The sequence below is a fragment of the Miniopterus natalensis genome, chromosome 2 (assembly GCF_054644295.1).
Source record: "Miniopterus natalensis isolate mMinNat1 chromosome 2, mMinNat1.hap1, whole genome shotgun sequence".
Classification (NCBI taxonomy): domain Eukaryota; kingdom Metazoa; phylum Chordata; class Mammalia; order Chiroptera; family Miniopteridae; genus Miniopterus; species Miniopterus natalensis.
The window spans coordinates 165,825,454-165,837,900 of NC_142082.1; the positions used below are offsets into that span (position 1 = coordinate 165,825,454).

A 12,447-nucleotide genomic window follows, 5' to 3' on the forward strand; every position below is an offset into this window, starting at 1 on the left:
AGATTTGTTTATTTCCTTTTGCTTGTGCAACTCCGGGCCCCTGGCATTTTCAGTGAAGCGAGTGAATGCCGTCAGACTCAGCCACCTATCCTCATGCCCCAAAGTTACAGCAAGAGAAGAATCACATGGCTCGTTGCTCTCTCTTGCTCTCTCTCATCTTTTCTTTATTATTAGTTTTTCACATTCTGATATAGAGTACAAATCACCACCAAACTGCGCTTATCTTAGGAGAGGTCAGAACTTAACTGTTTTAAGGCCCACATCCTTCCTAGTGTTTAGAGATTCCATCTCAAGTCGTCTTTGCGGGTATGTCCTAGTTGCATAATCAGTCAGCACGGGATTTGAAAGCAGCCACGGCAAGACGCTCCTTCTTAAAAGGATGAACTAATTTTTATTTTCATACCTCTACTATGGTCCCACATGTTATTTCAGAGACATAGAAAAGGCTAACTAGTTAAAACTGAATTACAAAGATGAGTTAAAATTATAATGATTCAACTTTGTTTGTTGAGTAAAGCAGTGGAAAACAATGAAATTTTACTGTGTATTGAATGAAGCCAGGTGTTAGAATTTTGATCACCTATTTTATCTCTAATTACCTAAAATACAAAACATGGACTTATTAAGTTTATTTAAATGATGCATCAGATGGTAAGAATATTGAATACATATATTTTATTTATGATTTAGACCATTTCATTTTCACAGAAACACAGGTATCTATAGCTTAATGTTTAATAATGACTTATTTTATTTATTATAAATTTCCTTGAGTGTTTTATAACCTTTTTCCAAAAATAATTTTGTGCCATTCATATAATTTCTTAAGGCACTTATGTCAGTTTTATAATGAGTATTTTAGAGTAAAAGTAATTTACTCAAAAGTCCAGATAATTTGTTCAAAAGTCCATTCAATGTCAATCAAATTAAAAGTGTTCAGCTTAATTTTGAAGTATTTTTCAATATCCCCCAAAGGCAACATTGTGATACTTGGTTTGAGAAAATATTGATTTGTCTCTCCTCTGTAAGTGAAACACTGAGATTCTGACAATCACAGTGTCCCAGCTCTCTTATTAAAATTTTTGCATCATTAGAAAGGAGATAATACTTGAATCTACCCCAGTGTACTCTGGAACAGACCAAAGTCACAGAGCAGAGAGACACAACTTCAGAAAGAAATGAAGGACTCATATTAAAATTAAAGTTTGAGCAAGATTGTGTAAGATAAACATGGCTTGGAAATATAGAACTGTGGTTGCTGTAAAATGAGAAATGGATAACAGACCTGCCTCATATCAAAACCTATTTAAGACAGAAAAAAATCAACAAATATTTTCTTCTCACCCTTTGGAATAAAATATAACTTACATAGTCAAAAGTAATAAAAACATAAAGTTTAATAACCATCAGATTTAAAACCCATGCAACTACCACCCATGTCAAGAAACAGAAAATTTCCAGGATCACCAGGATCTTTGCTTATTTAAACTTCCAATTACCATCTTCTTTTTCTTTCCATATTTTACCACCATCTTTACCTCTCACATTATCTTGATGTCTATGGGAACTATAGTTTAATTTTCCCTAGTTTTGAGTTTTATATAACAAGAACAATGCAATGCAAACTCTTTTGTGTCTAGCTTATTTTCTTCAAGTTCTTGTAAGAGTCATCCACGGACTTATCTTCATCTTGACAATGACTAGGCTAGATGTAAATTACTGCAGCTGGTAAATAAGACACACTGATCGATGTAAATCGGTTGGGGCCCAATTTAGATACTGGAGTGGGGTCGTCAACTTTACTGAAAACAAAACGGATGGTAATATATTATATAAAGGAAATATTTGAAGCATGGAACTTCTAGGAGGATGAACTTGGGAAATTGTTGACTTCTTTCAATAAATGTTTTTGTTGTTTCCTTTTTTTCTTAAGATAGGTCTTTATGAATGAGTCTACCACTAAGTCCAACAAATAGCAGCTTAAAAGAATAAACACTTATTATATCACACAGTTTCTGAAGGTTAGGAATCCTTGAAAAACTTAGGATGGATGTGACTCAGGTTATCTCATTAGGTTGCTGTCAGGTTGTCAACTAGGGCTCTGTTATTGAAGGCTTGACTAGGGCTAGAAAGTTGACTTGCAAGAGAGGCTTATTACATAGCTGTTAGAAACAGACTACTTCCCCCAGCCGGGTGTGGCTCAGCGGTTGAGCGTTGACCTAGGATCCAGGCGATAGGGGTTCGATTCCTGGTCAGGGCACATGCCCGGGTTGCTGGCTGCAGCCAATCAATGATTCTCTCATCGTTGATGTTTCTGTCTCTCTCTCCCCCTTTCCCTTCCTCTCTCTGAAGTCAATAAAGATACATTTGGAAAAAAAAGAAATAGACTACTTCTTTTTATTGAATTTATTGGGGTGACATTGGTTTGCAAAACCATACAGGTTTCAAGTATACAACTCAACAAAACCTCATTGCCAGTTGTTCATAAGAATTTATTGGGGTGACATTGGTTTGCAAAACCATACAGGTTTCAAGTATACAACTCAACAAAACCTCATTGCCAGTTGTTCATAAGAGTCTTCAGCTCCTTGCCACATGGTCCTGTCAACAGGGCTGCTCATGGTATGATGCCTGGCTTTCCCTTGTCAAGTGACCTGAAAGAGAAAAGAGAAGAAGAAATCACACCGTCTTTTATGAACTAGAGTTAGAAGGGGCATACTGTCATTTCCACTCTATTTCACTGGTCACACAGGTCCACCCTGAGACAATGTGGAAGGAAATTGAACAAAGGTATGTGAACTTGAAAGTGGGGGTCATTGGTGAACATCTTGAATTTGGCTATAGCACATGCTTTATGGATTTTCATCTTTATAATAAACAGAGACTGATAATATAGGACACAACTCTTTTAGTACTGTGAAATGTATAAGTATATTTACAACTCTTATTATGTGACCTAAAAAGAATAAAGCAACTTAGTAGGGTTGGTGCCTCTACAATGCCACTTTATCCACTTTGACCGGGGTTGGCAAACTATGGCTTGAGGAGCAAATTTGTCCTACCGTTTACTTTTTCTAAATAAGTTTCCCTTATAACTCAGTTAAACCATTCATTTACATATTATCTGTCTTCTTTTGCTCTACAATGGCAGAGTAGCAGTTTCAACAGAGACTGACCCACAAAGTTAAAACATTTACTATCCACTTCTTTATAGGATGCTTTGCAACCCATGCACGAGGATGTAAAGAGAAAAGATTCAAAAGCTCCAAAATTATGGAAATGTAAAGGGAGGGTGGGGTTGAATGTTCCAAATATCTCCAGGCTTATTTAATTTAAAGAAATGATAAGGCTCCCATGAACATGCTCATTTAATGCTTTTAATAAAGGCAAAAAGTCTGATAGAGCAGGAGGAAGAGGTTCACATGAGTTGGAGCCCAAGAAACATCCAGGAACAAACTTCCCAATGTTCTTATTTATACAATGATATAACTTTTCTCTGGAAAAAACTGCTGATATTTGTTCTGATATTTATTTGATGAAATTTGGTTTCAGGAGAACTGAGGCAGAAGTTTCCTGCAGAGTCTGATCGTATAATGGAGATAGGATGTCTAACCAATTATCTCCACTGTAAGCTGTCAATAGATTGGCCCTAGGTTCCACTCAAGACGTTTGAACTTTAAAAAACATACAACTTACCATAGTTAGTTAGTTAGTTAGTTAGTTAGTTAGTTAGTTGTTAGTTAGTGAGTTAGTGAGTTAGTTAGTTCACTGTCCTTACCATGACCAAGAGGCAAAAATTGATGCTCAAGCATCTCTGGAGATAAGCAAAAAGCTGTCCCAATCCAACTATAAAATAACTCTTTATTAGGCAAATGTAGATGCCACGAATGGAGTAACTATGAATTAATATATTGGGGTAACTATAAAACCGCAATGAGATACTACCTCACACCTTTCAGAATGGCTTTTACCAATAAATCAACAAACATCAAGTGCTGGCGAGGGTGTGGAGAAGGGCACCCTCATGCACTGCTGGTGGGAGTGCAGACTGGTGCAGCCACTGTGGAAAGCAGTATAGAGTTTCCTCAAAAATTTAAAAATGAACCTGCCTTATGACCCAGTGATTCCACTTCTGGGTATATATCCTAAGGAACCCGAAACACTAAATCAAAACAATATATGAGCCCCTGTGTTCATCGCAGCTTTATTCACAACAGCCAAGATTTGGAAGCAGGCCAAGTGCCCATCAGTAGACGAGTGGATAAAAAAGCTGTGGGACATATATACAATGGAATATTACTCAGTCATAAAAAAGAATAAAATCTTACCATTTGGGACAACATGGATGAACCTAGAGGGTATTATGATAATTGAAAAAGTCTGTAAGAAGAAGACAAATAGTAAAGAACAAAATAAAACAAAATGTAAACAAACTCATAGGTACAGAGAGCAGACTGATGGTGGCCAGAGCAGAGGAGGGTTTGGGGACTGAGTAAAAATGGTGAAGGGATTAAGAAGGACAAATTAGTAGCCACAAAATAGTTATAGGATGTAAAATACAGCATAGGGAATATAGTCATTAATATTGTAATAACTATGTATGGTGCCAGGTGGGTACTGGAACTATTGGGGGGAACACTTGTAAAGTATATGACTGTCTAACCACTATGCTGTACACCTGAATCTAATACAAAATAATATTGAATGTAAACTGTAATTGAAAAATAATTTTTTTTAAATGAAGAAAAAATATATTGGGGTAACTAAAATATGATTTCTTGTCCTGGCACACATGAGTTATATTTCTACTTATTAGAAATCAAAGGCAGTTTTAAATTCAATGAACTATAAAGTAGCAGTTAAATATTTGTAGGGGTTCGTTGATATAGTAGGCAGAGGTCTAAGCTAACCCCCCCAAATTTTTGTGCCCTAGTGTACACCTTCATAATTCTCTCCCCTTTAAATTTAGTGGGATTTGTGGATACAGACATACCTCCTTTTGTTGAGATTTGCTTTACTGCACTTTGCTATGTTGCATTTTTAGAAATGGAAGGCAAGACCCTGTACTGGCAAAAAGATTGTCTCATTTTCTGCAATACTTGCTTTATTAAGGTGGGGAGAGATTAATCAAAGAACCTATATGCATATATGCATAGCCCATGGACAGACAATAGTGCGGGGAAGGCCTGCGGAGGGGTGGGACTGGGGTGGAAGGGGTCAAGAGAAGACACAAATGTGTTCCTATCTGCAGCCAGAGGATACACATGAGGAAAATGTCATATGGCACTTTCAGCTCTACATTAAAGCATATAGAAATATAGGTAATCAGAAAGAACTAACGTCCAGAAAATTGAGGTGAAGATGGGAATCCCCAATTTAGCATTCTACACCAAGTCTGAAATGATGTTGATATATATCATTTGATGTAAATTGCTTTGTTTCAATTTCTGCACAGAAAATTTACCAGAATGTATACATGAAAATATATTACACTCAATATTGATCATTAAATCAAAATACTCATGAAATTATTTATCTTATCTTGATGCTTTATAATTTCAGGTGTACACGCACAAATTTCATCAATTTTAAAACACATGTTTTCAAATACAAGAAAATTGTATGCTAAGATATAATATGAAACATTTTAAAGATCCCAGAAGTAGATAATTAGTAATAATGTAAGAGGTAAACCTACCTTAGTAATACTGGATCTTCCTTGCTCTTCCTTCCCTTCTGCCCTCAGCAACACCTAGATAAGCCGCTGTTTACAGATATAACGATGTTGTTCTTTACAGGGCTCATCTACAACATTCTTGCTTGGGTTATATGCTATGCAGTTCTTTGTATTTGTCCTTTGAGGGAATACAAATCTGTAGAGAAAAATAAAATGTTAACATACAAGAAAAGAAAACGTCCAAGGATGGTGTTCTGTTGTTGTTCGGCATTGTATCCTTTAATTCAGTAGGCGCAGTTATGGCCTCAATAATCAATAGCATTGAGTCCAGGAATTTGTTGTTGTTCTTGCCATTGTTGTTAATGGTTCTGATATGTGATCAACTTTGCCTCTACTTTGTTTAAAGGTATATTTGCTAATTAATCTAGGAAAACAAATCAGAGCATTAACTGTGTCACTGTAGGATGCTGCAAATACTATGTGTATGGATGGAAGTGAAATTCTAAGATTACAGATACGCAGAAAAGAAGCTCAGAATATATGAAACAGGGGAGGATGCTGAGAATATTGGATCCCACCAAAATAAAGAAAAGAATGGCTCTCCTGATTCTCCGGGACAGCTGTGTGTGAGGGCAGCTTTTTATCTCTTACGTTGTTACTGATGATCTACTCATACAAGTGCTGGCACCAAGGCAACAAGGAAAAGTCAGAACTTGTTATGGTCACAAGTACAGTAACTTCAAGGGTAAAATTGCTGCTGTCATGTACCTATTCTCTTTTCTGTTTTCTGAGATCTAAAGATAAACTCATAAGAACAGGAAAGGCTTGACTGTCAGGAACTTACAGATCTCGGGAGAAAGCAGAGCCATCTTCCCACAGCCAGGCATGGCGGTTTTCACTGTAAGTGAGTCCAATCCAGTAAAATCTACTGGTACTTATAAAATCCTGCTTGGACACAGAGACAAACATATTAATCTAATTTGAATCTACTCTGCAAATAAAGTACTTTCAAGAAAGTTAGTGTCCAGAATCATGTGCAGGCCCTCAGTCACTCAAACTGAACCATTTTTAAAGTCTAGTTTAGGAGGCATAGTCACATCTCATAAATAAGACCCATTCTCACCTATAATGTCCCTTCACCTATGGAGAAAATATATCGCAAATCTCACTTCTTGAATGAATGAAAAACATTAGAGAGGGGTTAGATTTTCATGGAACACTTCCTTCACAGGAGATCAACAATCAAATTTGATTCCAAACCGAAAGTATCTTGAGGACTAATTTCTCAGATATAACCATTTTGACCTGTACTTCCCACAAATTCCTCATGCAACTGGAGAAATCTTTCATTTTTCTTAAGAGTTTGTAATTATTATAATCATCCTCTCATATTCATTCCACTTTATATTCCAGAATAATGACAAAAGCTATATAATTACAAAAAATTACATATTCAATTAAAAAATGAAAAATTACAAACTTGCTTAGTTGGTTCTTTAAATAAAATAATGACCTATTATTTCTTCTTTGACTTCTTTCTAAAATGTCTCTTGTACTTTATCTGGCATCTACCTTTATTTTTATTCCTATAAGTTTTTGAGAAATTTTGTGTTGGTTATAAAATGATTTGTTTTAAGGTATAAAAATAAGTCACTCATTATTAGTTCAACTATAACCATTCATTCACTATCTGATAAAACCTTGAATCAAAGTAGTCAGCTTACTTAGATAATATGTTATCCTAGGCCAAAGAAAATATAAGAAACCAAAATTAAATACATGCCAGTTCATCTCTGTTTTGTAACTGAAGTAGACTGGAATTCTGAGAAGCACAGAAATCCCTACTTTCTGCCCAAGTTTTTCTTTCATCGGAAAGGAAGTAACAGTTGCATTTGTAACCGATCCACTTTTCTTGGCAAGAACAGCAGCCAGGACCTAAGAGAAAAAAATACACATGACTGATGACATTGGTGATTCAATTCTTTTAAGCACTTTTTACTCATTCAAAAATCATTTGTTATTTCTTTTTACAAATATTCCCTGAGAGTCTACTTCTTAAACCAAACTTCAGAAGATAGTGATGTGAATGCACCATGGACATTACATTCTAGAGGTAGCATCAGAATTATATAATTTTCAATCATTTATTAATTATATTTAATGCTAGTTTGGGTAAGTATACATAAGAAATTCAGTATGTTAAAACATCCTGTAGCAGAGTGTAGAAAGTGACCCAAAGTTGAGGTCTCCTGTGAAAAATAGGAGTAAGTTAGATGGAAGAGATATTTAAGGGAGGAAGACATTTTAGCATATTTCCTGAGTCAGAAATAAATATGGTACATTGGGAGAATGATGATATATATTAGATATTTTATATCAAAATGAAGATAAAAAAAGCAATTAATTTGAACACCCATTGTACAGTTAACCAGTAATAGTGCCTTGAATATTTTATCCTCAGAGATAGGAGTGATAATACATGGTATGTACTCAAACCTTTGCCAGGTGAGTGATGCTCAAGTTACAGAGTAGAATGGTCCTTACAGGGGGTGGGAGGGGGGGAACTGGAGAGAAGTTGGGTACAAACTTCCAGTTAGAAGATTAGTGTTCTGAGGGTCTACTGCATAACATCGTGATTATAGTTAACAATACTGTGTTATAGACTTGTAAATTGCTAAAGGGTAGGTATTAAATGTTCTCAGGACAAAAAAGAAATGTAATTATGTGACATGATGGAAGTATTAGCTAGTGCTACTGTGGTCATCATATTGTAATATATAAGTGTATAAAATCAATACATTGTTCACCTTAAACTTACACAGTGTTGTACATAAATTATATCTCAATAAAGCTGGAAAATATCTCAAGAAGAAAAACATAGATAAAGTGCTATATGATCACAGAAGATGATGAGACCATTTGGACAGAATCTGGAAAAATGTATTTTAAAAATTGGACTCAGAGCTCGCTCACAACAGAAAACTAGGGTCAGATTTGTAGAAATCACTGCACTATATTCTGAGTCATGCAAGAAATAGAAGCAAAGGTAAAGAGATATAAAATTATATGTTATGAGCAAACACCAGCAGCTAATTAGGATTAGCTGTAACATGTAGTATAATTTATTCTTTGTTTGTTACTTAAACATGAGCACTCATACAGGAAAAACATGTCACTTCAGGCTCATGCTTTTCTTATTCAATAAATATATAAATGATGCACATTCAACATAACTTAAAAATTCTTGTATTAGAGAACAATGACGTGAGACTATTCTACAATTAGTAGGTAAACTTGTATTACTCTATATAATATTCCATCATGCTTCCGTGTGAGAAAAACAAGAAACAATTTCATGCTCTACCAAGGTTTTTCAAAGTATGGAACCTACCTTCCTGGGGTTCAATGGTGGGTCCTGGAGATGATGTTGACTGAATACTTTGTTTAGTAAATCCTGTAGGAAATAATTAGAAATGTACTCAGTGAGATACAGGTTTGTGAAATAACACATTACACATCAGTAAAATGAAACCTTTCATACTGAATGGTTTCATCACACTCTTGATCTTTATTTAAACTTGCCTAGAAAAACTTACTATTTTTCAACAAAATTCCCAAAGTAGCCATCAACACAAGGCAGGTTACTCCGAAGATCCCAGAAATCAACCTCCATGGAGTGGCCTGAAAAGCTGTAGAGAAAGAGATGTAGAGGGATGAGTTAAATAACAAACACAGGATCTGAATCTGTTGAAGGCAGAAACCTGGGAGAGAGAATCCAAAAATTTCTTCTCCCTGACAACCCAACTGTCTTGCCAATGAAACAGTAGGAAATGAAGACATTCAGAATTCCATACAATACTAAAAGTTTTATGTGGTGTACTTAATTCTTTAGTAAGATTATCTGTATCTTTTCTTCTTTACCAGCTCTGTCTCAGAAAATGGATTTAACATTTATTTTTAATTTGGCAAAGAAGCCCAGAGATCTGGAGTAAGAAGAGATGAACAGGCACCAAGCTCTGTTTTATGGGCTTACATAAGATGGTCACTTTATTTTTCTCAATAAAAATCACAAGATAGTAATATGATTCCCGTTAGGTAGATGAGAAAATTTAGAATTTATTATTAACGTTATTTTCTCAAGGCATCAAACCTAGTAACTACCCAAGTCAGAAATCAAATGAAAGTTTGTCTAGGACCAGAGTCTTTATTTAACATATTCTATCATTGTCACAATAACACTGCTTGGGAACGTGTCCTTTTGAGACTGTCCTGAAAAAGGCCAGGTGCTCATAGATTTGTAGAGGTTTTACAGGGTAGAAAAGACAGGTGCATCTGGATGTTGTGTGAGGAGAAGTTCCCCAGCCAACACATGGGCAATACTTGGGGAGCTGGATTCATTTCACAGAACATTGAATTATGATACATAAGCAACCATTTTTTACAAGAATATTACATTTTCCGTATACTTGTAATTATTTTCTATAGTCATTGCCCCCAAACAATTCAACATTAGGAGATTTTTCATTAACATTAACACCCCCCCAAAGAGTGTTGTTGTTAACAACAGTCCAATGTGTCAGACTGTTAATCTGGGTGGTGTTTGGGTGTCACAACACAAATGCAAAACTTTTAAATAGCACTTGTAAGCATTGCACTTTAAATATTTGTCATTCTCTATTTATTCTAAGCTAGAATTAAGTTGCTCATAATTTAACCTGGTAAATTCAGTTCTCGCTCAGAATTTAGAGTTTTCTCTGTCATTAGTCGCTGTTTAAACCTGTAAAAGGAGCTTCACAAAATCATTCTTAAGTTACAGAATGAAGAATCAGAAAAATAAAATTAAGTGGAAAATGCTGAAACACAAGAAGCCGAAAATTTTCCATATTTTTTTCTTAAAGCATTCCCTGAAATTAGCAATATCCACGAATACGTTTTCTGCTTGTATTTATTTTTAAATTTATGACTCAGGTCAACATACCTGCCATGAGAAATGTTCCGGTGTAGAAACAGATAAGTCACGATGTTTGTTTAAAAAGAATGGTGTTGGATCACGGAATTGAGCTGGAGGCTAAGAATCTGAAAGTTGTGTATGAAGAAATTCAAAAGGAAAAGAAAAATTGTGTAGTTAAGCAATATTCTTGATGTTTCGGAAACCACAATACAGGAAATTCTCACTACACTCATGTAACACAGATTCTTTGACTATCAGAAAAAAAGATAAAGGGGTTTTTGTGAGTTGTTTTTTTAATGTTTCAACAGGGGTCATGTCATCTTTTAAAAATATTTGGAAAATAGGAAAAAAGCTGGGCAAACCAAAGGTAAATTTACTTCATATAATAAAGTTCCACAAGAATTTTCCTCTTTTAATAATGACAAACATTTATAATTTAACTGTGCTAAACACAGATTCGAGCACTTGGCAGTTATCAGCACATTTGTTTCTGAATATTGCTTAATAATAAAGATAGATAAATATACTCATATTTCCAATGAGAAAACTAAGGCAGAGCTAAAGACTTGACCATGGTCACTATGTTTGAAACCCAAGGTGTCTCTCTCCAGAACACACATGTATATTTCAAGTCAGGCCTATCCCTCTCCGTCTGTCTTGTGATTTTGATTTCTTTTCTTTAGCACAGAGTGGTTGGCATCTCCGTCTCTCCCTGTGTGCTTCTGATCCTTGCCTCGTTAACCCTGTTACGGAAGGCAAAGATCAAAAAGGTAGAGCCAGAGTGACTTCCCATTACTGTTCCATGTACACACACACACACACACACACACACACACACACTCACACAGCTGCCTCGGTTGGTCTAGGCCCACCCTTCAGTGCCTCATTCAGGTGAGCCTTACATCTTCTTTAAACATTTAACCCTCCATTGTTCAGTTCCCTTCAACTCCTTTGAATGGCAGCTGCTCTATTACCCTTATTTGTACTAATATTTAAGTATTATATTTTTACTGTCTTTTCTCATTCAGATAGTATACTGGTAGTTCAATTTACAAGTTTTCGTCTTCAGATGAATAACCTTAGTAGTGGGAAATTTAAATGTGGGACAGATGGGTGACTAAGAATCTTAAGAGTAGAGGACTCGATCTATGATTATCTGGAAATATAAACTGCTATTCACCCCCAAATGAAGCAGACTCCCATATAAGTTTCTTGTTGTTTAGAATATTTATTTTCAAGCATTATAATAGTACCATAGATGAAACTCACTGTAAGAGATGGGCTATTCAACAACAACAACAAAAACAAAGGGAACAACAAAAAACAAGGAATGTGATTTTATTTTTCAGTTTCCATGACGTTAATTTTTCCATCTGTTTAATTTTCATTGTGTGCATAGAGCTGCTTTTACTGAGCCACAGAAATTGCTAAAATTTAAATTCTTGCCTGAGGTTATAAACATGAAAATTCTTCATTCACATTTTATGCAAATCCGAGTTGAGAGAACTAATTTATAAATGATCCTTTGTCTACGTGAAACCTATTCATTTTTATTTTTATGTTTTAATTAAATTTATGAGGATGACATTGGTTAATAAAATTATGTAGATTTCAAGAATACAATTCTATGACACATCATCTGTATATAGCAGTGTGTTTATCACCCAAAGTCAGAACTCCTTCCATCACCGTGTATTTGACCCCCTTTGCTACCTTCTCACACCCTTTCCCTTTGGGAACCACCAGACTATTGTCTGTGTCCATGAGTTTTAGTTTGTGTTTATTTTGTTTTTTCATTTGTTACTTTCAGTTTTATATC

General features: G+C 35.2%; 1 protein-coding gene across 1 annotated transcript; it reads right to left on the reverse strand.

Moving 5' to 3' along the window:
• Window positions 1-5,752: 5,752 nt before the first annotated feature.
• LOC107543998 (natural killer cells antigen CD94-like) lies at window positions 5,753-9,361 on the reverse strand. Its single transcript, XM_016221736.2, has 5 exons — window positions 9,274-9,361; window positions 9,069-9,131; window positions 7,461-7,612; window positions 6,522-6,622; window positions 5,753-5,873 (listed from the first exon to the last, which is right to left on the reverse strand). Exons 1-5 carry the CDS (start codon window positions 9,302-9,304, stop codon window positions 5,753-5,755), a joined length of 468 nt encoding a protein of 155 aa, XP_016077222.2. The 5' UTR covers window positions 9,305-9,361.
• Between the last annotated feature and the right edge of the window lie 3,086 nt (window positions 9,362-12,447).